This window comes from Natator depressus, chromosome 12 (assembly GCF_965152275.1).
Source record: "Natator depressus isolate rNatDep1 chromosome 12, rNatDep2.hap1, whole genome shotgun sequence".
Classification (NCBI taxonomy): domain Eukaryota; kingdom Metazoa; phylum Chordata; order Testudines; family Cheloniidae; genus Natator; species Natator depressus.
Window position 1 is genome coordinate 8,021,070 of NC_134245.1, and position 26,928 is coordinate 8,047,997.

A 26,928-nucleotide genomic window follows, 5' to 3' on the forward strand; every position below is an offset into this window, starting at 1 on the left:
GGAGATACTAGGATTGCGTACATTAGAGACAGAGACAGCTAACTAGCTAGCAATAGGTAAGCAATTCAAATATTTCCATATGGAAGCAACGTGAAGACTTGCAATGATCTTGCCACTCTGAAGTCCCACTGTGCCAGCTGGTGCATATTGTTATAATTGATTTACAGGGAACTACATAGTTTTACACCAAGTGAGCATGAGGTATGATGATTTCAACTGGAGACAAACGACTGGCAACTGGTGGATCGTTCTATTCTTTGTAGCACACTTTGGACACCATATAACTAATTAACTAACACCACGTGCTCTGTAATTTTGCAGCGATTGCCTGTCAATGTTGCCGTTTGTAGCTGGCACCAGCAAACTGCTAATTTGGAGCAAACCTTTTCACAGTTTTATAGCAGTCAAGGGAGGCCAGTGGGAATTCTTCCATTGACTTTAGTGGAAGCAGCATGGGGCCCTTCAAGAACGTCTCGATGACACAGTCCCCGTACATGCTTTGACTTCCCAGTGCTCCCGGGAAAACGTTTGGAATGAGATGTTTAAATGTACCCGTGCCTTCAGAGCAGAAGGCAAAAGGATTTCGTCCTCTCTTATCAGTACTATCCGTCTCTCTTGCAGTGCGCAGCTCTCTTGCAAACCTTGCTTAGATATGGTGCCAGTGGGCTTTATACAAACACCCTTATTCTGCTCTTGCTTAAGCCAGTTGGAGACTGGTGTGACTCCACTGATTTACCCCAGTGACTCCCGATTTACACCAGCCTGCCTGAAATCAGAAGCAGACCCCCATATCTGAAAATTGTCATTTCACATTGACCAGAGAAGGATTCTGATACCCAGGAAAACTTTGTAAATATGGTGTAAACCGCAACTGCCTTGCATATGCTTCCCCCCCACAAAAGTTCTTCATGCTACTTGTTATTTACACTATTGTGCCAAGTATTTATGGGCCTGATCCTGCGCCCATTGAAGTCAATGAAAAAACTGCCAGCCACTTCAGTGTCAGCAGCTCTGGGCTTTAATAAGGATTCCTGCTTTCTCACAGGCCCTTTACTCCTCCTCTAAGTCAGACAGTGATTCTCAACCAGGAGCACACATACCCCTGGGGGTACGCAGATCTCTTCCGGGGGTACATCAGTTCATCTAGAGATTTGCCTAGCTTTACAACAGGCTACATAAAAAGCACGAGCAAAGACAGTACAAACTAAAATTTCATAAAGACGATGACTTGTTTATACTGCTCTATATGCGATACACTGAGATGTAAGTACAATAGTTATATTCCAATTGATTTATGTTACCATTATATGGTAACAATGAGAAAGTCATCAATTTGTCACTAACCATGTGTTATGACACTTCTGTATTTTTAGGTCTGATTTTGTAAGCAAGTAGTTTTGAAGTGAGGTGAAACTTGGGGGTACACAAGACAAATCAGACTCCTGAAAGGGGTACAGCTGTCTGGAAAGGTTGAGAGCCACTGCTCTAAGTCACTCCAGACAGAACAGGAACTTGTGACACTGACAAAAACAATCACCATGAACAGGGATTGGAATAAAACAGGGGATTAGAGTGCAATAGGAGAGAATGGCTGGAAGGGAGGGATAGAGAGATGGAGGGATAGATAGAGAGATAGGGTGGATGGGGATAGATTAGATAGACAAGCCTACTGGATCCATTTAGAGAGACAGAACCAGATTGACAGAGCCAGAAGAGTACCCAGAAGTCACTTACTACAGGACAGGCCCAACAAAGAAAGTAACAGAACGCCACTAGCCGTCACCTTCAGCCCCCAACTAAAACCTCTCCAGCGCATCATCAAGGATCTACAACCTCTCCTGAAGGACGATCCCTCACTTTCACAGACCTTGGGAGACAAGCCAGTCCTTGCTTACAGACAGCCCCCCAACCTGAAGCAAATACTCACCAGCAACTACACATCACACAACAAAAACACTAACCCAGGAACCTATCCCTGCAACAAACCTCATTGCCAACTCTGTCCACAGATCTATTCAAGGGACATCATCATAGGACCCAACCACATCAGCCACACCATCAGGGGCTTATTCACTTGCACATCTACCAATGTGCTATATGCCATTATGTGCCAGCAATGCCCCTCTGCCATGTACACTGGCCAAACCGGACAGTCGCTATGCAAAAGAATAAATGGACACAAATCAGATGTCAAGAATTATAACATTCAAAAACCAGTCGGAGAACACTTCAACCTCCCTGGACACTCAATTACAGACTTAAAAGTGGCAATTCTTCGACAAAAGAACTTCAAAAACAGATTCCAAGGAGAAACTGCAGAACTGGAATTAATTTGCAAACTGGACAGGAGGGATAGCTGAGTGGTTTGAGCATTGGCCTGCTAAACCCAGGGTTGAGAGTTCAATCCTTGAGGGGACCATTCAGAGATCTGGGGCAAAAACTGGGGATTAATCCTGCTTTGAGCAGAGGGTTGGACTAGATGAACTCCTGAGGTCCCTTCCAATCCTGATATTCTATGAAATTAGGCCTGAGTTAAGACTAGGAGTGGAATGGTCATTACACAAACTAAAAACTATTTCCCCATGCTAATCCCCCCCCCCCCCCCCAGTGTTACTCACCCCTTCTTGTCAACTGTTTGAAATGGGCCACCCTGATCACCACTACAAAAGTGGTTTTTCTTCCTGCTGATAATAGCCCACTTTAATTGAATTGTCTCCTTAGGATTGGTAAGGCAACCCCCATCTTTTCATGTACACTCTCTCTCTCTCTCTCTCTGTGCATATATATATATATAGAGAGAGAGAGAGAGAGATCTTCCTACTGTATTTTCCACTGCATGCATCCGATGAAGTGGGTTTTAGCCCAGGAAAGCTTATGCCCAAATAAATGTGTTAGTCTGGAAGGTGCCACAAGGACTCCTCCTTGTTTAACACGGCTACCTCTCTGGAGCAGGTAACTAGGTACCTGAAGGGATAAGCTTGGCTAGCTAGAGCTGCTACCTTATTTCCAGCACAACCCCGCCCGAAGTGACGGCTGGGGCCCGCCCTACAAGCCCGGCCCGGACACGCGGGTTGCGGTTGCGAAGCCTCCGGGCAGTCCCGTCTCCGGCGGCAGCGAAGGGGTTCGTCGCCCTGCCGGCGGGAGGGAGGCTCATTGCCTGGAGCGCCGGGACCTTTGGGCCGGCGGCGAGGCGGCTGGTTGGCTCCTGTCCCCGGGTGCCTGCCCGCGGCCGGCGAGGGGGCGCCCTGCCCGCCCGGCACCATGGAGAGAGCCTGAGCCGGCGGCTCTCTGCGGATCGGGGCCGCCCCTCCTGCCCGCAGCGCCATGTCCGAGTTCCCGGCCAAAGTCCGCACCCAGACCAGCACCCCGGCTGGGGCGCACGGCCCGGCCGGGAGCTCGTTCCCGGTGCTGCGCTCCCTCGGCCTGGATCTCGGCTTCCTCCGCTCCTTCCTCGGGCTGCTCATGATCGTGGAGCTGGTGAGTACAAGCTCCCGGCACCGGGCTGGGCAGGGGCTGGCGAGGAGGGGGACAGGTAGAGGCTGCAGCAGGCTCGCTGAGCAGCTCTGAGCCCCCCCGCGCCAGACACAGGTAAGAGGCACCTGGTGTTTGGGGGCCAAACCCCACCTCCTTCCCTCCAACCTTTGTGCAAACGCCCGGAGCGCCCCCCTTCCAGCTCGAGTGGTGTGCAGGGAGCCGGGGCTGTAAACAGATCCCAGGCACCTGCGGGTGGTTACCGTGGCTGGGGAGCTCCGATTATAACCGGGGCCTCCCCCTCCCCGCTGGAGGAGACAGGGCGCACACGGGCGCCTGGCCCACGCGTCTCTCTCAGCCCCCGGCCCGCTTGGCCGGACACTTTCACCGCGTCCTCCCCCTTTGCCCGCAGCCAGGGTTTCGATGGTGAAGTTCACCTGAGAGCCTCTGCCCCTCTCCGGGCTGCAGCCTTTGTGACTCGGGGGGTCTCAGGGGGCACCAGCCCCCCGGGGTGTCACTTTACACAGATTCCCCTTTTCTGGCGAGCATTCCAAAAATTGAACTTTTCTGCCAGTGCCCTAATTTCACAACAAAGTTTGAACAAACGCCTGGAGGTGAGGACACAAATTCTGAGCACTGGAGAATTTTACAGCGCTCCATGGTTGCATTAGGGAAATGATCAAAGGCAGGTTTCCCTGCCTAGTCCACAATAATGGCCCCAACCACTACCAGTTACAGGAGTGGTTCTCAAACTTTTGTACTGGTGACCCCTTTCACATAGAAAGCCTCTGAGTGACACCCCTCCTTATAAATTAAAAACACTTTTTATATATTTAACACCATTATAAATGCTGGAGGCAAAGGGGGGTTTGGGGTGGAGGATGGCAGCTTGCAACTCCCCATGTAAGAACCTTGTGACCCCCTGAGGGGTCCTGACCCCCTGTTTGAGAACCCCTGAGTTACAGCAAGGTCAGTGCACAGGCTGGGCCATTATCCTGTTTTTTAAATAGGTAATAGCTAGTTAGAGGGCAGTGTAATAAGGATATTTTTAAAACTTGACAGAATTAGATGTATGGTTTGACACATAATTATGGGAGAAAAGTCTATAAACTTATTAATGGCTTGATTCTCAGCTCATGGTGTGAATCCGGAGTAAGTCCAGCAAAGTCAGTGGCATTGCACTGTAGCAAAATCAAAGTGAGGACATCTGAATGCCATAGAAAAATTGTGGGCCTGATGCAGATCTAATCCCTGCTTGTTTTACTCTAAGGTAACTCCACTGACTTCAGCAAGTTACAGCTGGTTTACACCTGTGCAAGGGAAACAGAACCAAGATTCCACTGCTCCAGGCCAGAGTTGCAACAGTGTAACAGAGGAAAACTTGGCCGCATATTATCATTGTGTTACATAGTGATCCACTGTGCTATGAACTGGTTATTTTCATGCACCGCCTCTGGTTTGCATTCTGATTGTAAAGCATGAAGGGTTGTTTAGTCAATCAGGTCACTTGATTAGCCAAAATTAACCACACATGGCCTGTTGCAAAGCAGTGGAACAGTTATCCTAGTAACACACTCTGCGGCCTCTGTCGTGGAGGAGGGGGGAAAGGGTAACAGCACCTCCAATCGGACTTTAGCTGCCCCGTGCTTTAAAGCACATTTCAGTGTTCAGCGTCTCTTCATGGGGAGAGCTGTAGCCAGAATATGGTGGTAGCTGGAGAACCTTGGAACAGAGAATTGCTCCGTTTGGCTTCCCATGGAAAATAGACACTGGAGTCTTTATAAAGTACCAGCCACTGTGACCAAATTAGAGACAAACAAGAAGGACCCTTTTAAAAAAGTGTACAATCTCATAATATGATAGGACAAAAGAGCGTGTTTGCTCCCTACATCATCAGCAAATCATTCGTGCATTTTGTACTGAAAGATCAGCAGGCAGAAGAAAAGCATATCATGAGGAATAAAAGGTAAAGCTTTAAAGAGATTTCATGCAGATAATATTCACCTCCTATAGCCATGAAGATCACTCTAAATGGCATAAGAAACTCCCTAAAATAGGTGCGAAATTACACTCAGTCCCTTGACAATCTGACATGGAGTTAGATCAAGAAACACCTTTGGAAGATCTTTGTGAGAGGAAGTATGAGCTTCTCTTAATTTGAAAGAGGGCTGTAATGTTTAGAGGTCACATCACACCCCCATTCATTCTAATACCTCTGCCAATGCCCCTTCCTCCCTGTCTGCAATGGAATGTGGCAGCTGTGTAATAGCGTGCAGGAATTCTACACAGTAGTTTAGGATAGGAAGTAAAGAAGCAGTGGTTATCCAATTGATAGGAGAAGGGGAATTTTCAGTAGGCAAAATGAAATTAGGTAAACTGGAAGTTGGCTCGGACTTTAATCAAATCTAGGTGTTTCTGTCATTAGCCCCATTAGAGTAACAAAAATGCCACGTGATCTTTAATCAGCACAAGCGGTCAGGGTCTCAGTCTTCTATCTCAGGGTATGTCTACAGGTCGATTAGGTCGATTTTATAGAATTTGATTTTTAGAAATCAATTTTATACTGTCGATTGTGTATGTCTCCAATAAGCTCATTAAGTCGGCGGAGTGTTTCCTCAATACCGTGGCTAGCATCGACTTACGGAGCATTGCACTGTGGGTAGCTATCCCACAGTTCCCGCAGTCTCTGCTGCCCATTGGAATTCTGGGTTAAGCTCCCAGTGCCTGATGGGGCAAAAACATTGTTGCAGGTGGTTTGGGGTACATGTTGTCAGTCGCCCCTCCCTCCTTCCTTCCCTCCATGAAAGCAACTGCAGACAGTCATTTCGCGCCCTTTTTCCTGGGTTACCCGTGCAGACACCATACCATGGCAAGCATGGAGCCCGCTCAGCTCACCGCTGCTGTTGTGAGCATTGTAAACACCCCAGGATAAAGCGCGAGATATGTGCAGAACTGGGCTAAGAGATGCCAGCACGAAGATGATTTTGATGAGGACAAGGACACAGAAGTTCCTGAAAGCACGGGCTGTGGCAATTGGGACATCATGACGGCAGTGGGGCTGGTTGATACAGTGGAATGCCAATTCTGGGCCTGGCAAACAAGCACAGACTTGTGGGACGGCATAGTGTTGCAGGTATGGGATGATTCCCAGTGGCTGCGAAACTTTCGCATGCGTATGGCCACTTTCCTTGAATGTTGTGAATTGCTTTCTCCCGCCCTGAAGTTCAGGAATACCAAGATGAGAGCTGCTCTGACAGTTGAGAAGCAAGTGGCAATAGCCCTGTGGAAGCTTGCAATGCCTGACTGCTACCGGTCAGTCAGGAATCAGTTTGGAGTGGGCAAGTCTACTATGGGGACTGCTCTGATCCAAATAGCCCACGCAATCACTGATGTTCTGCTATCAAGGGTAGTGACTCTGGGAAATGTGCAGGTCATAGTGGATGGCTTTGCTGCAATGGGATTCCCTAACTGTGGTGGGGGGATAGACGGAACCCATATCCCTATCTTGGCACCGGACCACCTTGCCAACCAGTACGTAAACCACAAGGGGTACTTCTCAATGGTGCTGCAAGCACTGGTGGATCACAAGGGACGTTTCACTGACATCAACGTGGGATGGCCGGGAAAGGTGCATGACGCTCGCATCTTTAGGAACTCCGGCTGTTCGAGCAGTTGCAAGAAGGGACTTACTTCCAAGACCAGAAAATTACTGTTGGGGATGTTGAAATGCCCATAGTTAGCCTTGGGGACCCAGCCTACCCCTTGCTCCCACAGCTCATGAAGCCGTACACCGGCAGCCTGGATAGTAGTAAGGAGCAGTTCAACTATAGGCTGAGCAAGTGCAGAATGGTGGTGGAATGTGCCTTTGGACGTTTAAAAGCTCGCTGGTGCTGTTTGCTGACTAGGTTAGACCTCAGCACAACCAACATTCCCATTGTTATCGCTGCTTGCTGTGTGCTCCATAATATCTGTGAGAGTAAGGGGGAGACGTTTATGGCGGGGTGGGAGGTTGAGGCAAATTGCCTGGTGGCTGATTTTGAGCAGCCAGACGCCAGGGTGATTAGAAGAGCACAGCTAGGTGCACTGCACATCAAAGAGGCTTTGAAAACCAGTTTCATGACTGGCCAGGCTACAGTGTGACAGTTGTGTGTGTTTCTCCTTGCTGCAAACCCACCCCCTTTGTTGATGTTAGTTCCCTGTAAGCCAATCACCCTCCGCCCTTCGATCACTGCTGACAAAGGAAATAAAGTCACTATTGTTTTGAAACCACGCAATCTTTCTTTATTAATTTTAAAAAAAAAGTGAGATAACTGACAAGGTAGCCCGGGTGGGGTGGGGTGCAGGAGGAGGGAAGGACAAGGCCACATTGCTTACTGTAGCCACACTACAAATCAAAATTGTTTGAATGCCAGCCTTCTGTTGCTTGGGCCATCCTCTGGAGTGGAGTGGCTGGGTGGCCGGAGCCTCCCCACCCACGTTCTTGGGCGTCTGGGTGAGGAGGATATGGAACTTGGGGAGGAGGGCAGGCGGTTATACAATGGATGTAGCGGGGGTCTGGGCTCTTGTTGGCTTTTCTGCGGCTCCAACAGACGCTTCATCATGTCCGTTTGCTCCCACATTAGCCCCAGCATTGCCTCCTGCCTCTGCTCTTCGCGCTCACTTAATGCTTTCCTGGCCTCTGCCACTGAATGCCTCCATGCATTCAGCTGTGCCCTATCAGTGTGGGAGGACTGCATGAGCTCGGAAAACATGTCATCGCGAGTGCATTTTTTCACCTTCTAATCTGCGATAATCTCAGGGACGGAGATGATAGGGGGAGCATAGAAACATTTGCACCTGGAGAGAGATAAAAAGGGAGAATAATATTTAAGATGATACATTTCTGAGAACAAAAGGGAGACTCTTTCACAGTGAATCAAGCAATTCACAGCAGACAGCACATGTGCTTTAGGTACAAGGTCGCGTTTTGCCTTTTATATTGAGCGCCTGCTGGTATGGTGACACATCACAAACGGCTGGACAACAGAATTCAGTTTCCAGGCAGTCATGGTAAGCCTTTTGGTATGCGGGGTTGGCCTCTTACACCTTCATAACACGTGGGAATGGTTTCAAACTGCAGCGCCATCCTTTCTCATAGCAAGCAATGCCGGTTGGGTTTCACATTTAGAAGAAGGGGCTGTGGTTTTCGGGTGGATGTGCAGCACACACCACCCCTCACCCCACTGCGTGGCTATTCTCCGGGATAATCCCTTTTAGCCAAGCACAAACAACCCAGCATGAATGGGGTCCTTTTACTGGTCTCTTACAGAAATTCCCCTATTTCAACCAGGTGACCATGAATGATATCATTCTCCTGAGGCTAACACAGAAAGATATAGACCGAACGTTGCTTGAATGCAACCAAAACCCAGGACCATTCGCTGCCATGTTTTGTGCTGCAATGATTCCAGACTACTTGCTACCAGTTTGGCATGGTAAAGTGTCCTACTGTGGAGGATGAAATAAGGCAGCCCTCCCCAGAAACCTTCTGCAAAGAGTACCTCCAGGAGAGTTTCATGGAGATGTCGCTGGAGGATTCTCGCTCCATCCCCGGACACGTTAACAGACTTTTCCAGTAGCTGTACTGGCCGCGAATGCACCCCAATTCGTCAGGGCAAATCAAACCTTAAACACTATTGCTTTTAAACCCTGTACAGTAGTTACAAATGTGCACTCACCAGAGCTGCCTTCTTCGGCTTCAGGGTCGGGGATCGTGCCTTCGGAGGGTATTGGCTCCAGGGTGATGAAAAGGTCTGGCTGCCGGGGAGAATGGATTCACGGCTTTCCTGCTGTGCTTTCTTCTTCTCCTCCTCATCCACAAAATCCTCCTCCCTGTTGTGTGAGATTCCCCCCTTGCAGGCGTCCACGGACAGTGGTGGGGGTAGTGGTAGGGTCCCCCCCTAGAATGCCATGCAGCTGATCATAGAAGCGGCATGTATGGGGCTCTGACCCGGAGCGACTGTTTGCCGCCTCTGTCTTTTGTTTGGCTTGCCTGAGCTCCTTAGCTTTCACGCAGCACTGCTGTGTGCCCCTGTTGTAGCCTCTCTCCACCATGCCCTGTGCGATTTTTGGCAAATATATTAGCATTTCTTCTTTTTGATCGGCGTTCTGCCTGCACAGAGGCTTCTCCCCATACAGCAATCGGATCCAGCGTCTCCCGTTCGCTCCATGCTGGGGCTCGTTTGCGATTCTGGGGGGGGCTGCATGGTCACCTGTAATGCCGAGTTCGCCACGCTGACCAAACAGGAAATGAAATTCAAAATTTCCCGGGGCTTTTCCTGTGTACCTGGCTAGTGCATCGGAGTTCAAAGTGCTGTCCAGAGCGGTCACATTGGAGCACTCTGGGTTAGCTCCTGGAGGCCAATACCGTCGAATTGCATCTGCACTACCCCAAATTCGACCCAGCAAGGTTGATTTTAGCGCTACTCACCTCACCGGGGAGGAGTACAGAAGTCGATTTTAAGAGCCCTTTAGGTCGACAGAATGGGGTTGGTTGTGTAGATGCATTAATTTTAAAATTGACCTAACGTGGCTAAATTCGACCTAACCCCATAGTGTAGACCAGGGCTACGTCACAAAACACCACCTTCAGCAGCACACAGCCCTTCGCACCAGTTAGGGGCATTGCTTCAGTGCTGCATTAGAGGGGAAGAGATTTGCCAACCTATTAACACCTCTCCCTGCTTTCCTTGTCAGTCTCCTATCAAACCACTCACCGTGCCCCATGCTGCCTAGTTTATGATCCCAGCCCAAGGTGGAGGAGTGACCAGTGTAGGATAAAAGCCCTTTAGCCACGGAAAACATTCAAGGGAGGCCCAAACAAAACCAGAACTGAGATACAAAGATTGTACTAAGCACCAACACCCCGAACAGCATGTGATTAAGAAACAAAGGTCAGATCCTGCCCCAGTGAAGTCAGCGGGAGCATGACTGGGCCGTAAGTACCACAAGGCTTATATTCAGGAGTATTTTATTTGTATTGTATCCATGGGGGATTTGTTCTCCTCACCCCTGATCTCAAAGTGAAGTTCGGTCAAAATCAGGAAGAAGGATCACACACAAACCGCAGGTTACTCCCAGGTCTAATGTGTGCAATCCCAGAAACTGTGCATGCCAACACTCAGCGTGCAGGCCCAGTCCTGGTGCTCCTCTGTTAAATCAGGCGCTTGCTTCATGCCGTTCTTTTTCCATGCCAATTGCACAGACATGTTTTAGAACATCAGGTCCCCAAACCCATCTTGGTGCCCACGGAACGTCGTCCTGCAGTGACATCACATCGGCACTGTGCCAAGATGCTGTAACACAAAAAGCGTGCCAATTGCGGCTTGGTTCCAGCGGCCAGTGTTTAAAAGGCAGCAGCCACAGGGGCCACGGCACTGAGCCATTGCGAAGAAGGTAGGTTAGATGAATCAAGGCAACTGTTCTGTAGCGTCTCCTGCTCGCTGAGCTCCTTGTTAGGAATTTTTTCTAATGCGTATTTTGCAATCACGAGTGTTGGAAATTGATGTGAAAAAAAGAAGGCATTGTCTAGACTGAGGCGAGAGCAGGGCCTCTGGGAACCAGGGCCTTTGTACTCCAGAAGGACAATGACTTGTGTGTTCTAGTGTTTCTTTCCTGACAATAAGCAATGAAGACTTACGTAAAGTCCATGGTGGCAAATCAAGGCCCCAGCCAGCTGCTTTCAAAGGATCATTCTCCTCTATGTCAATGGAGGCTTAATGGACGTAGAGTTGTCCATCAGATCCATTTATCTCCGAACCAGAGACGAGTCTGAATCAGGACCCTGCCGGGCCTAATGCTGGGAAAGTTTTGGTTGGACGTATTCCTGGAGGTTTCATCCCATGATGCAATCTTTAAAATTAATCTTTAATTCCTGGAGCCTCCCGGACAACCCTGGAGGGTTGGCAACCCTAGCTGCCACCAGGGAGACCCGGGAACAATGGCCAGGTTGGATGCCCAATGGCCCAACCAGTGCCTGGAGCGGAGAGCAGGGAGCGTGCTGGAAATTCCACTGCTTTGCTTTGGGGCACCATCTTCAGGATTAGCTCCTAGCTAGCAGGGGTCAGATAAACGGGAAGCTCCGCTCCCACCCAAGCTGCTGGTCTCTTCTCCGCCCTACCACCTCCCGGTCTCTGCTACGCTACATCTCCCTGAGAGCCTCCTGCAAAGAGAAGGGGGAGGAGAAAAGAGGGGCCCGCTACTTTACTGCTCCCCAGCCTCCGCTTTTGGGGTCCTCCGCCCTCGTAAATAGCTCCAGCACCTGCCGAGCTGCGAGTGAGTGTGGGTGCATGTGAACATATGTATGAGTTCCTGCGGGTGCATGAACACACCTGTAGGCACGTGGACATGCATGCAAGAGCTGGGTGTGAGGATAAGCGGTGGGGTTCTCCAGTAAGGCAGGGGGGGTTGCTCGCTCACTCGCTCTTTAGAAAGCTGGAGGAAGGCACAATGGGACTTGGACGAAGGAGCAGGAGACAGCAGGTGTGCTCCCAGGCAGCTCCTGCTGCTTCTCCAGGTGTGCAGGAGGGGGCGGGGGGAAGACAATGGGACCTGAGTCCCCGGGGAGGGTTTGGCAGGGGAGGGGCAGAGCCAGCTGGCGCAGGGATAACCCTGGAAACAGCTGGGCCCAGGCTGCAGGTCCCAAGGTGGCTGGTGGGGTATTGCTGAGTCCGGCAGGCGCGCAGGCCAGAGCCCTGCAGGGAAATAAGGACAGAAATCACTGCAGCTGGGGCTGATGCACTGAGACGTTCCCCAGTGACGAGGCAGATACAGGGGCATGGCAACCGCAACCTCACCATCGTAACAGAGTCACAGGCCCGCTGTGGGGGGGGGGGGGGGAAGGGGAGGGGAGGGGGGATTCTTCAGGCTGATGTCTGGGGCTGTAATTAGGGCGAGCGATGGGATGAAATGTGAAAAGGAAATTTTAGGCTGACTATTAGGCATAATGTCTTAACCGCGAGCCTCCCAGGGAAGGGCAGAGCCATCCTAGAGTTTAGGAGAGTTCAGATCTGAAGCTTGGGCTCATCTGTCAAGTGTCATGTCTCACAGCAAAGAGCTACAGGGCCTGATTTGGCTCCCAGCTGCAGCGCTCCCAGTGACATCAAGGGTGTAGAATAGCTCACCATCCCATCGGGGACCTGCTGGGTCATTAGATTATCAACAGCATCTCCTTCAAACATATTCCTTAGATCTCTATATTGCCCGTCCTCCTGCAGGAATCCCATGAGCTTTACAGATGGTGCAAGTGAGAAAGGCAGCTACTTCTGGGGTGGAAACACAGCAACCGGTTTGAGTCAGGACAGTGGATTTTATAAGTTTAAAGGAAGGAGAAGGGCTAAATAATTTCTCTGTGTGAAACAGCGGGGATGGGGGAGTGTTGGAATTTAGAAAGAGGGAACATCATTGATTTCCTCACACTGTGACTTAGCTAGGGCACCATGATTGGCACCCCCTACTCTTGCAGAAAGAGTGCTGTGGGCTGCTTGTGCTCATTGAAGATCCAGGACCTTGGTTTGGCATTTCTCCTGAAGACTGGTTGGTACGGAACCAGTGCCCCAGCATGGGGCGGTAGGGCACTCCAGAAGCAGTGCCCTACCGCCCCATGCTGGCATTGGTTCAGTCCTGGCGCAGAGGGAAGCATGCCATTTCTAGGACTGTCTCCACCCACCCCCCAAGGAGGTCTCCTGGTCAAGTACTGGGCTGGCACAACCCCGCTTTGTTTTACAAATTTGGAGTTTTAATTCAGAAATTGAGTCAAATCAACCAGGATTTCTTCTGCCAACACAAAGCCTGATTCTCCTGTCTCCCACACTGGTGTAAACCGAGAGTAACTCCACTGAAGCTGAACGGTGTAAAACTGGTGTGAGAAGAGAATCAGGGCTCTAATTCTCTTACTACTTCGATTTCGACTGAGTTGCTCAGTAAGGCCAGAAAGCAAATGTCCTGAGTAACTTACTTTCATCCTTGAGAGCTGGGGTTGCCCACACTACAGAGGGGGCTGCGAGCAGGGTGAGTGAGTACAACTCACAGCTTCGCAGAGGAAGGCAGTGCACAGAGAGGCCGTGATCAATTAAACAATTAGGAGGCTGTCAGCACACTGACCAACAGGGAGGGGTGCTCAGCCGTGTATGTTATGGGAGGGAGGTAAATGAGGGCTCCCCAAGGCATGGCAAAGGTGGATAAGTAGAAGCTATTATTTGTTTTATGGTAATGCCTAGAGAATCCATTGGTTTTTGTTCTGTTTGTACAGCACCTCGCACAATGGGCTCTTGGTCCATGATTAGGGCTCTTAGGCACTGTGGTAATACAAATCATCATAACAGTGCAAGGCGCTGTACATACATAAGAGACAGTCCCTGTCCCACAGAGGTTGCCATCTAAATTAAAAAAAAAAGTGGAAGGGGAAACTGAGGCACAGAGCTGCAACGTGACTCACCCAAGGTCCCTCAGCAGGTCGGTGGCAGAGCCAGGAATAGAACCCAGGAAGTATGGCGCCTGCAGACAGAATCATAACTCACTGGCAAGTAGATTCACAATCTCGCTTGAAAGCTTGGATCAGGCCCGTCAGTGAAACAGCCTCTCAGGCAGGTGTGTCTAGGCTACAAGCTAATGAAGAGCTTTTAACTGTGCACGGAGGGCTGGTCCTCTACCATGTATGTTTTACTCACCTCTTCTTCAACCCAGTTCTTATTCTCCCCTCCCCCCTTCTGTTCCTCCTTCTTTATTTGCTTTATTGTTCAGGGGGCAACGAGCGTGACTAATATTTGACTGATGATGATAGCTCCTTTGTGTCCTACCTGCCGTTCATTGCTTCATGACTAGATTTACGGGGGGCTCAAGAGTGTCATTTAAACAAAATATGTTGCAAGGTATAGTACAGTTTAGTGTATAAAGCCCTAAATAAAAGTCGGGGGGGGGGGGGGAACCAGCTTCTGCCCTGTGTCCTGTCACTGAGCTCAGCTGGAGCAGAGCGGCTGCCTTCCCCAAGATAGAAGAGCGAAGTTGGTGGGAAGGCAGGGCCCCATGGCTCTAATGAAATCAAAACAATTCTGAGCACTTGGCACCCATAGATCTCAGGGTGGCCCAGCCCGACTAGCTCCATTTTACGGGGAGGGGGGCAAATTGAGGCACAGAGAAGTGAAGTGACTGACTTGTTAGGGTCCCATTGAGTCAGTGGCAGAGATGGGAGAAGAACCCTAGTCTCCTGAGGCCTAGGCTGATGCCCTCACCACTAGACAACACGATCTCCCTATCCTGGGCAGACTCTCCAGCCCCCCTCTCTGTTGTACCTCTGGCTTCCAACAGGCCGTTTTATTGTCATGGGCTTTGCTGTCTGTATTGCTCATTCCTGCTCTGGTTACTCACCAAGGCAGGTCTGAGTACATGGAGGGTGACCAGGTGTCCGGTTTTTGACTGGAACACCCGGTCGAAAAGGGACCTCGGCGGCTCCGGTCAGCACCACCGACCGGGCCGTTAGAAGTCTGGCTAGTTCCTACCTGTCCTGGCTCCGCGCTGCGCCCCGGAAGGGGCCAGCAGGTCCGGTTCCTAGGCTGAGGATGGGAGGCCCCCACGGGGTTCCATGCGCTTCCCTGCCCTGAGCACCGGCTCCGCACTCCCATTGGCAGGGAACTGCGGCCAATGGGAGCTGCAGGGGCGGTGCCTGTGGCTGAGAGCAGCGCACAGAGCTGCCTGCCACACCTCCACCCAGGAGCTGGACCTGCTGCTGGCCGCTTCCGGGGTACAGCACGGAGTCAGGACAGGCGGGGAGCCTGCCTTAGCCCCCGCACTGCGCCGCTGACCGGGAGCGACCGGAGGTAAGCCCGCACCCCAACCCCGAGCCCCCCCAAACCCCTCATCCCCAGCCCCACCCCAGAGCCCTCATACCTCCCACACCCCAACCCCCTGCCCCAGCCCAAAGCCCCCTCCCACATCCTGAACCCCTCTGCCTCACCCCCCAGCCTGGAGCCCCCTCCTGCATCCCAAACCCCTCATCCCCAGAGCCTGCACCCCCAGAGAGAGCCCTCACCCTCCCTACACCCTACCCCCCTACCCCAGCCCAAAGCCCCCTCCCACACCTTGAACCCCTCTGCCCCATCCCCCAGCCTGGAGCCCCCTCCTGCACCCTGAACCCCTCGTTTCTGGCCTCACCCCAGAGCCCACACCCCCAGCCGGAGCCTGCACCCCCTCCCGCACCCTTGCCCCAGCCCAGGGAAAGGGAGTGTGGGTGGGGGAATGTAGCGAGCAGGGGGCATGGTCTTGGGGAAGGGGCGGAGCAGGGGACATGGCCTCGGGGAAGGGGCGGGGCTAGGGTGTTCATTTTTGTGCGATTAGAAAGTTGGCAACCCAAGTTACATGGCCCACACCCGTCTTCCATGCCCCTGCAGGATGTCGAGTGCTGACACTCTCGGCCAAGCAGTGATTTCCATTAGGCAGACTCTTGGGTATTCGTTATTTGGGCTAAACCGGTGTCATCTTAGCTGCACACTGGGCCAACCCTGTGTCTTGCTGAAGTCAGTAAGAGAGGGGAGGCCCTCGGGCTTCTGGCAAATCGATCGCTTAGTGCCCAGCGACACAAAATTTTGGCTGCCCATTCCTATGGTTTCAGTGGGGCCTGGAGTGACTATTAATGGTAACTAATCACCAGGCATTTGGGGGTTAAGAGAACATCCCCCTGCCTCCCCCCCACCCGAGCATTTTACCTTCCTGTTGATCTTTCCACCAGCCCAGCTACAGGACAGATGCATTTTTGTCTGTGGTCCCTCCCCTGACCCCTCTCCCCAACCTTCCCCATGGGGTTGCACCTTTGGGGTTGAGAGATGCGTTTGCAAAGGCCCGGCAGATTCATCATTTCATCCCCCTTCTAAATGTGTCTGTAACCTGATTTTGGTACATCTTTCCAGCTCCTCCCCCACACCCCCCTCCCGCCACAACCAAAGGGTGGCAAAGGGTCTGCAGGGACCTTGGGGCACGGGGCCCCAGCAAAGGGAAAGCAGCAGCCATGAGGAGAGAAGAGATCTAGAAGGGAACTGGGCCGCAATAAGCGACGGCTGCAGGCACAGACAAAATGACAAATACAACGTTCCCGGGGGTGTGATGGAAACCCCTAGGACCCCACTGGATGAACACAGTGATGCTGCGCCAATGGCTCCTGCCACGGGCTGCAGCATTGCTAGGTAAGGAAAGAGTCGGTTTCTCCCAAGATGTGGGTAACTGCAGACGGGGGTGTTTTCTCAGCCAGCGTCCCCCTCAGCCCCTCACCCCACCCCCAGCTTTCTGCCAAAGACCCACGATTCCTTCCCTTCTGCATTTCTAACGCGCCTTTCACTGCGGCGGGGAGGCAGGAGACATCGCTCTGGGAATAAAGGCTGAGCGGAGATCTCCCGGCCCCTTCCTCGTATGAGGCCACTTCCCCAGCAGAGCCATTCTCAGAAAAATTTGCACCAGTTTTAACTAAATTGACTTCAACATCAGCTCTAGTTGGACAGGTGTAGCCCCCGGCCAGAGACGCGTTTAAGCCAGTTCACCCTTTGCTTATAAACAATGCAGATTCAGCCAGTAAATTACTGCCTCGCACAGGTACGGTCTCATCCCTCTCCGCTCCCAGGGGCAGGATCCTGGCCTGCTCTCTTACTGTGGGGAGGCAGGGTGTGGGGAAGGCCCATGTAAAGAGTGATTTGTTTGAGGGCCTGTCAGAGGGTGCTCCGCTCACTGCTGGTCTGGCGCCTCCTCCTGGTCACTCGGGGGAGTAGCTCTCAAGGTAGACACCCCCTTCTGCGATTTGCACGCCATCCCTCTGTCTCATCCTCTGGTCTGCAGCGCCTCTCTGACTCCAGGACCCTCAGCGTCTCCTCCATGACTTAGCCCTCCAGCCAGGCCACTCAGCGTGCCCCCTTCCGGGGTACAGTCCATCAGCAGTCCTAGGCAGTCTTGCCATTCGCTGCCTCCAGGCTATGCCACGTCCTCGGTAGCTGGTAGGGGAAACCGGGTCTGCCCCCTTTTCCAGGTTCCATTCCAGAGACCCTCAGCTCAGCAGTTCTGAGCTTTCCTCTTTCTGCCCTCACGGGCCCCTTCTCTGGACTGTGTCCTACACTCTGGTTCCCCTTCTCTGTCTGGATGCTCCAGCTCCAAATCCTCCTCCCAGGAGGAACTGTAGACTAGCGCCTTGCAGCACTCAAACACCCTCCCTCTTCCCAGGGAGCAATTGCCCTTTCTCAGCAGCCCTGGCTGGGGCCTGTTCCTTGGCTTTATAGGTCCGGCCTCTTCCTGTACAGGTGAGTCTCTCTCCAACCAGCTGCCTCTGGTCTAACGCTCCCCTGTTTGCAGCCTATTTAGTTGTTTGGCCCCACCCAGCCCTTGCAGGACTAGTGGGAGGAGCTCACCCCACCTCAGGGCCCTTTCCTTATTCAGCCAGTGTTTTCATAGTCTTCCGAGCCCTTTCCCCCATCTTAATGACATCCACACCGTTTACTGTGCAAGACTCTCAGACAAGATCCGGCCTGCCTCCTGGCACTTCAGAGGGGATTCCTGCAGTGCCTTTGGCTCACCCTTCCCCGCCCAAGTGCCGATGCGTCCTGTGTTTACATGGTGCGATAGTGTAAGATACACTCCCTGCCCCAAGGAGCTTCCAAGCCAAGTCAGACAAGCTACACGCACAAGACAGCCGGACAAGGAGAGGGAGGAGGTGGGGATTCCTCATGATGAGACAAACGAAGGATATGGAGGAGAAGCTGGTGTTAAGGAGGAATTTGGAGGAGGGGAGAGAGGGTTGTTGAGGGGAGAGGGACTGTTCTAGGCCTCATGGGACAGCGTGAAGCTGAGACTGGGGGAAAGAGCCAGGACAGGATTGGGAAGACCAGAGGGATTGAGAGGGGAAAATGAGAGCAGGTGAGGCATGATTACGTGGGACCAGCTTGGTGAGGGTAGGTTGAGATCACTGGCTATGAAGTGTTAGTCATAACGGCTGATATTGACCTAGTCATTATTCTGCTGATTAACAGTGATCAGTAACACACACCAGGGAATCTCAAGGTCATTGACAGAAAAAAACAGAGAGGCCAGCCCTACAGGGGTGGAGGGAACTCGTTTCATTAAAGAACCAGCCAACGCCCGCAGGTTTAAAGTAATCACTGTCACTGTTTATAAATAGTTATGAGAAACCCAAGTGGGGAAGACAGTATGGGAAAGTGCCATGCCGATTACAGGGCTTGATTTCACACCCTGATCGTGCCACCTACCTTCCCTGGGGTCAGATCAACCCAATGCACGTCACCGGAGATTCCATCCTCTCTAAAGCAAGACAACAGATTCCATCCCCCTGAAAGAAATGTTAACAGTAACCTGGAAAGGGGGATAAATTGTGAGTTTTGTGCCATTTTAGCTTCATTGTGATATTTGAATAAGGGCTCAAATGGTTTTCTTTCGTGCTTGATTTTTACATTAGAAATTGAGGTCTTCTTGAAAAACTCTATGGACAACTTGTAGGATTATGATATCACAGTTACCAGGCAATTAAACCTGATTAATTGAGAAAAGAAGGGATTTACATTCAGACTGCTGAAAGCCATTGGTCTAGTTTGTTTTTTGTTAACATGTCATTTAACTCAAATGCTTAAACAGTTGGGAGAAAAGATCTCTTTGTTAAAGAGTCAACATCCCCACCCTATCAAATAAGCCTTAAGAAAGCTCACAAGCCATATCTGAGGTCTCGAAAGAGTTTTCCAGCAAAGCCAGGGAAAGTGGAGGCTTGACATTCCAGATATATATATCTACAAAACTTAAGCAGGAAGCACTTGCAAACAATGAATGACAGAGCTCACTAACTGAGGGCTGGATCCTGCTCCCATTGACATCAATGGCAAATCTCCCTGAAAGAAGAATTGTAAAGATATATTTGATTCCTTCCTTTTAACCACTTTTTCCTTTCCCTTCCACAGGTGCTCGGCTTGCTGGTGTGGGCTCTCATTGCCAGTACGTTTTACCAACCCATTCCAGCATACGGCTGGGTGATGTTTGTAGCCATCTTTTTCTGGCTGGTAACAATCATTCTGTTTGCGATGTATCTACTGCAGCTTCAGATGAAGCTCTACATGATCCCCTGGCCTGTTGTGGTAAGCCCCTGGAGCTGTAGATAAATGGTGTATTTCACAGGGGAAATCATTCCACGCTAAATGGTTTTATGGGGCTGATGATTAGATGTACCCTAAGATTGATTCCGACAGAACGTCATCTGCATCCAGCATACCTGTATCTTGTCCTGTTATTTGATTTTAACTCGACCCATCAGTTACTGAGAAATTGCTTTTAAAAAGCCATCTGAAAAGTGCCACTCTAGCCATTCACTGCAGAGATGAGAGGAGTTCTCCCATCTGTGTAATCAATAATCCACTTCCCCAAGAGATGGTAGCTAGGTTGATGGAAGAATTGTCCCGTCCACCTGTGGCTGCCTACACTGAGGCTGCCTACACTGAGGGTCAGCTTAACTACATCGCTCACCATGTGGATTTTTCACACCCCTGAGTGACACTGCTGGGTTGCCTTAAATTTTGAGTATAAACCTGGCCTCCGTGCACTCTAACTTGCATTGAAATGAACGCGACGTTCAGCTTCCTTCAAAACACAATAGGCTTCCCTGTCCTCTCATATGCCAGTTTCACACTTGTGTAATGCCATTAATAGAAATCGGGGGCAACTGTGCTGAAGTCACACCTGCTTTATATCCCTTTATACCACGGAGGGGGATCTGGCACAAAGTTATCAAACAGGGGCTTGGGTATATTAGAAAACTTGCACAAGTGCAATTAAATCAATCTCGTCACCCCACTCCACCCTCGAATGGAGCTGCACTTAAAGAGGTTTAAGTCACACGTGTAGCAGTTTAGCTTAAGCTCAGCTCGCAGAAATGCATCTTTAATGGTTTGTACTGGTGAAACTATAGTGAATTCAGTTACACCAGTGCACCTTTTCTAGATGTAAACCAGGCCTCGGAAAGGATAACATTTTGCAGGGAATAGACACATTTCACTCGGCTTCTAAAAAGCCTTTGACAGTTGAAAGTAAAGGGCACGATGTGATGGGTGATGCGTCAATGAACATTAAATAACTCAGCTGGTTTTAATGGGACGACTCTGGGTTTACACCAGCGTGACTGCAGTTCTTTGAATTTTGGCCTAAATAGGTAGTGATTTAGGCCTCAGAGCAATATTAGGGATTAACCTTCAACCAACACTGCATCCAGCTTTCAATCTAGTCGGCGTACTGGAACTATTTGTACAGTGGGGGGGCTGAGAGTCACTGACCCAAACTGTAAACCCTGTATATGACGGAAACCACTTCAAGCCAGCACCCCTCGTCCCAGTACCTATAGAATCTAGGCGAGAGCAGGGGACCTGACTCTGTTTCAGTATTGCAGCCCTCTTAGTTGTAGGCATAGGTGCCGACTCTGTGGGTGCTCTGGGGCTGGAGGGGAAAAATTAGTGGGTACTCTGCACCCACGCTCCCCTCAGCCCCCGCCCTCTGCCTACCTCCCAGCGCTTCCCGCCTGGCTGCCGCCAAACAGCTGTTTGGCAGCATTAGCACACTCTGGAAGGGCCGGGGGAGGAGCGGGAATGTGGTGCACTCAGGGGAGGAGGTGGGGCAGAGTCGGGGCCGGCACGGGGATTTGGGGAAGGAGTTGGAATAGGGGCAGGGAGGGGGCGGAGTTGGGGCAGGGATTTTGGGGAAGGGGTTGGAAGAGGCAGGGCCTCATGGAAGGGGTGAAGTTGGCGCCTATGGTTGCAGGAGTTGAAGGCAGATATACCAGGGAACTAGACCCCAGCGTGGAGGCACAGGTGGTGGTGTCCTGACACAGGAAGGGCCTGACTCCACAGCATTTAGTCCATGTCTGGACAGGCTTTTTAAAGGAAGGAAGTAACCCACTAACAGTTTGCGTCTACGTTCCTGGCGTAATGAAATCACCCTTGAGTTGGAGTGGGAGGTTTGATGCTGCACGGAATGCAGGATTGGGCCCCAGAAACAACAAAGGCAAAAGAACACGGCCTTGCGATAGTAAAACAAAGGGCTGCAGAGCCCTTTGGCTCAAGGCCCGGGAGAGAATTGGACTGGCCCATATAAGGCTGCATGGGGTGAGTGCTCCTCTCTTCAGAACGCCAGGTTGGTTCCCTGGGCAATGCTAGGGTGTTTTATGTCCAGGGCAATTCCTGCTCTTTAACAAACCCCCCATTTTAGTGCCCCCAGTCCCTAAGCGAAGTGGGAAAGATACGCTGTCCTGTTAACTACCTGCATAGTCGCTACTCCCTCCAAAGGGGTGCTGTTAGTGCCAGCGACGCAGCGTATTCGTCACTGCACACCTTCTCTCTTCACTAGCGGTTTAGTTTTCCTCTGTCCGGGTCCCTGAGCCACGGGGCTTTTCAGAGCTCCCCCGAAGCTGCAATATGTCCACGGGATTCCACAGATCACACTGCGAAAGTCCAGCCGCGATTGTAAATATTACTTTAACCCTCCAAGCAGATTTTTCAAACACTTTTGGCATGATTTAGTGCCAGCGTTCTCAACCTTCTTCTTTCTGAGCCCCCTCCAACGTGCTACAGAAACTCCACGGCCCACCTGGGCCACACCTTGTTTTTCTGCATATAAAAGTCAGGGCCTGTATTGGGGGTAGCAAGCAGGGCAATTGCCCGGGGCTACATGCCACAGGGGCCTCCATGAAGCTAAGTTGCTCAGGCTTTGGCTTCAGCTCCAGGTGATAGCGCTCGGGATGGCAGGGCTTTGGCTTGCTGCCCTAGGCCCCAGTAAGTCTAATGCCGGCCCTGCTTGGCGGCCCCCCCCCCCCCGAGGGGGCCTCGTACCCCTGGTTGAGAACGGCTGATTTAGTGCATGCTTTATTTGCTGTTGCAAATCAGCAGGGTGAACACAAGTGCTGGATGCAGTTGCATGCAGTAACCTGAGTTGTGCATACAACCAACCTGACACCTACTGTTCAAAGAAAACAGCACACTTCAGATGTTTACGTGCATTGACCTGCTACACTCAGGGTTGTGAGTTCAATCCTTGAGGGGGCCATTTAGGGATCTGGGGCAAAAATAAGGGACAGTACTTGGTCCTGCTGTGAAGGCAGGGGACTGGACTCACTGACCTTTCAAGGTCCCTCCCAGTTCTATGAGATAAGTATATCTCCATATTATTATATATTTATTATCTAATGCATATTCTATGGGCCTATTCAAAACGTAATGCTTCTTCCTCAGCTTTCAAGCATGCGCAGGATGTTTCTGGTAGGGCAATCAGAAGTGAAGCCGTTAGCAGTGCTCACTTACCTGTGCTATAACACAGTGCTCCTTGTGCTGGACATGGGTTTTCTGATACCATTTGCAAATTCACAGGGGCAAGAGGTGGGGAAACCTGGCCTTGCCCCTCTTCATGAGAACGGGTTTTTCCAACCGGAGATCTTTGCTAAATTCCTCTCGGCCAGGGGATACTGCTGGGGTGGAGCCAGGTGAATATATTTTGTGTGTGTGTGTGTCTTACATTTTCAGAAGTGACCAGTCATGGTGGGTGCCCCATTTGAGACATCTGAAAGGGGCCTGGTTTTCAGACAGGTCTGGGCAAATCAGCGTGATAGATCAACAAGTAACAGGAAGAAAAGGAAACAGAGTGGTCCCTTTGACAGAAAACATCCTTTTCTTTCCCTAGTTAGTGATATTCAACACGGCTGCGACTGTCCTGTACGTGACTGCGTTTATTACGTGCTCCGCCGCCGTTCAGGATCACATCCGGCTACCCGGGGACTACAATAAAAGAGCAGCTGCATCAGTAAGTATCGAATGCAGCCCTTGCTTTTCCTATTTCTCTCTGCTATGGGACCCTTCTGGACTGTGCTGTGTTCACCTAGGCCTTGTCTGCACTACACAGTTAAGTCGTCCTACATTAGGTCAACTTGCAGCCACCGCAGTAATTACTGTGTTTTCTCATGTCCACACTGCCCTTCTTCTGCCGCTGGAGTGCGTCCTCACCTGGAGCACTCACACCGACTTAAGAGGGGCATTAGGGGGGAGCTCCCACCTGGGAGCCCGACTGCCCGGTGCTGGGGACACCGTATTGCCCTAACTACATTGACCTAAGCGATAGGTGTTCCTAGCCTCTGTTTGCCAGAAGCTGGGAATGGGAGACAGGGGATGGATCACTTGATGATTCCCTGTTCTGTTCATTCCCTCTGGGGCACCTGGCACTGGCAGAAGACAGGACACTGGGCTAGATGGACCCTTGGTCTGACTCAGTAGGGTCGTTCTTATGTACACCTCTCATGAAGGTGGAGTTATTAGGTCGGTGTAGTGTGCGACTGACATCGACAGGAACAACACTGTAATGTAGACACAGAGTTAGGTGGATGTAAGTTGCCTTACATAGACCTAACTCTGGAGTGTCGACCTGGCCCTTGAGCCTAATGACTTGTACCTGCCCGAGATCCAAACCAAGCAGGAAAAAGGAGCGAGGCTTTTAGGAAGATGAGTGAAAGTGACCCAGGTGGACAGGACTGTCGGTTCAGCGATGTGTTACCTGGCTGGTGTGTTCCCTCCACAGTCTGTTGCCAGCACGCTTGGGTCTCCCACTGAGAGGCTCTGTTTTCAAGGTACAGAGCCAAGGCAAAGGAGAGCAGTCCGTGTAAAATCCCCTCTAGGCAAGCCAGGGAAACTGTTAGCACCTTTCTAGCAAGACATGCTTCCTCAGAGCGATTTTAGTATCAACACAGGATCTGTGCGGTGTAGGTGGGGACATGAGGTCCCACCCATGCTGCTGGTGTCACCAATGAGTTAATGAACCAGGTGAAACCTTTTGTTCCATTTTAGTGGGGTCTCAGAATCAGCTCAAAGAACAAAGGCTTTCAGTTTCCCCTGAGCACACAGAGATGACCCTCTACCCCAGCTCTGCAGCATCTCCTCCTGCTGGTCAATCCTCTACTCTGCTGGCAAAACACAGCTTCCTCACACAGTGCTGTTCCCCACCCACTCCTCTGCAAAATGCCAGCCTTCTTGCCCTGTTTGTCCAATTCTCCCATGGCTGTCTCTGGGCTGTCCTGCATTCTGCTGCCCACCCACAGCCCCATCTCCCTGGGCTGATACACCAGGTCACTAGCCTCTCCTGCAAATTCCTGCTCAAGCCCAACTTCTGCTCTGATACCTACAAGAAATTTGTCGGCTAATGTTGGTTCACTAGGAGAGCAGCTGAGGAAGAGTTCATGCAAAAAATATGATAAAATAAATCCAAACAAAGACCCCCCCACACACACACCTTCCCCATCATGCTGCTATGGGTTTTCCTTTCCCCATCCTTCATCTGTTGTCTTAAAGACTAAGCTCTTCAGGGCAGTGACCAGGTTGTCTCGTGTTTGGACCATGCCTAGCTCACCAGGCAGGCACTTACTGCTACATAAATAACAAGGAGGCCCGCCTGCCAGGCCCTCACCTCTTTGGCTGGGTCACCCATCTGCAGCCAGGAAGCACAGCTGGCCTGTCACTCTGGGTCCTCCTGTACCAGGCTCAGCCTCATGACCTCCTGCTTCTCCCACAGCTGCCACTCTTTCTCCTTCCCCATTTTACTCTTGGGGAAAAAATGGGGTTACTCAGCATGCAGGGGGCCAAAACATGATCGAAAATCAGGCTTTAGCCTAGCTATAAGCCTAGGCAACACTACTGTCTAGTTTAGGTCCCCATCTTGGGAAAGACCATCCTCCTCCTAACTGATAGGTCTCATTGCCATGGGCAGCCAAAACGCTGGTAGACCCTGCTTGGCCATCATGCATGATATTATGAAAGGCTTTAAACCACGTTGTTATAGCCGGTTAGATGGGCATCCTGAGGCACTCTTCAGAAGGGCTTTTTAGCCCCACCCATCTAGAAATCTCAGCTCCAGGAATGGCCATTTCTCAAGGGGGTCTCACTTGTGTTTGAGAACTTTGGCCCAGACCCGCAAAGGTATTTAGGTGCCTAATTCTCATTGATGGGCCCCATGTGGATCCAGTATCAAAATAAGCAGCTTTCAGTCACACTCAGTGGCTCCTGTTTCTTACTTGTGCCACGCACGTAGGCGGTGCCACGAGATGAAGTCTGGTAGAGGGACACAGGTTCCTGCTCTTTCAAAGGATCTTGCATCATAAGATTGACTTTTAAAAATTCTTTGCATGTTTAAACTGGACAGCATCCCTGCACTTTACGGATAGGAATGGATGGAGACTCCCGACTTCTTTAGGTGACATTTGACACACACGATCCCCCTTTCATGGCGGGGGGGCGGGGGGAGTTGGCACAGCATTAAGTAACTTGGCCTGGGCTCCTACAGTGAGTCAGTGGCAGAGGCAGGAATAGGACCCATTGATAGAGCCCATCCTTGCCTTTTGTGCCGAGGCAAGATGCACTAAATCAGGCATCCGTCAGACCAGGCATTTAGTGGGGCAGCTGCTGCTCTGCTACCTAGCTGAGTGCCACGGATTCTAAGCACCGTGCTGGGGAGCGTTAGCGTCAGCGTTAACAACACTCTGCTGCAGAGAAACTAACAGAGCTTTGTTGTGTTGCTCTCTCTTTCAGTTCTTTGCCTGCATTGTGATGATAGCCTATGGGGCCAGCACTTTCTTCAGCTTCCAGGAATGGAAAGGATTTGGCAGCAATGCAGCAACCAGTCAAGTGACTAACTAACCCCCCCCTCCCCCCGCGCTGGGTCTCTTGAAGGCAGTTTACCGTTGACGGGGTAGGGGCGGGAGGGCTTGCTGGATTTGCATTGAGCAAGGGAGCCTCTCATTCAAATCAGTAGTGGCTGAAAATCATTACTGGCCAATAGCTGTTTGGTGGCCTACGTGAGGGCTGACACGTGGTCTTTTAATGCAGCGTACAGTGGATAAGTGTCCACAGCACAAAACCCACAACTGGCATCCTTGTATGGTGAGAGACTGAAGTCTCTGGAATTGGTGTCTTCATGTCAAAGTAGCTTAGGGCAGGGGTTCTCACCAATGTCACGGCCCACCAGTGCCCCAATAACTGTTTTTCTGCATATAAAAGCCCAGGCCGGCATTAGAAGGCAGCAAACGGCAATTGCCCGGGTCCCCACGCCAGGCAATTGCCCAGGGCCCCTAAGCTGCTCAGGCTTTGGCTTCAGCCCCAGGTGGGCCCCGGGCTTCAGCCCTGCACAGCAGGGCTTTGGCTTTCTGCCCTGGACCCCAGTGAGTAACATTAGTCCTGCTTGGCAGACCACCTGAAATCCGCTTGCAGCCCCCCCAGGGGGCTCCAGACCCCTGGCTGAGAACCACTGGCTTAGGGGAAGTGTATCCGTGCCCTGCCTATGGCGCAAGACTTCAGTCACCAGGACTGGTCAATCCAGCACATTTCACTGGCACTAAATTCACTGAAAATCAAACCAAGACTCCTCCCCCAGCCA

General features: G+C 51.2%; 1 protein-coding gene across 1 annotated transcript; it reads left to right on the forward strand.

Annotated features, from left to right (window-relative positions):
* The first annotated feature begins 3,052 nt into the window (after positions 1-3,052).
* On the forward strand, positions 3,053-26,676 carry PLLP (plasmolipin). Its single transcript, XM_074968513.1, has 4 exons — positions 3,053-3,477; positions 19,443-19,616; positions 23,197-23,316; positions 26,085-26,676. The coding sequence occupies exons 1-4, from the start codon at positions 3,325-3,327 to the stop codon at positions 26,190-26,192; spliced, it is 555 nt and encodes a 184-aa protein (XP_074824614.1). The 5' UTR covers positions 3,053-3,324; the 3' UTR covers positions 26,193-26,676.
* Positions 26,677-26,928: the final 252 nt, after the last annotated feature.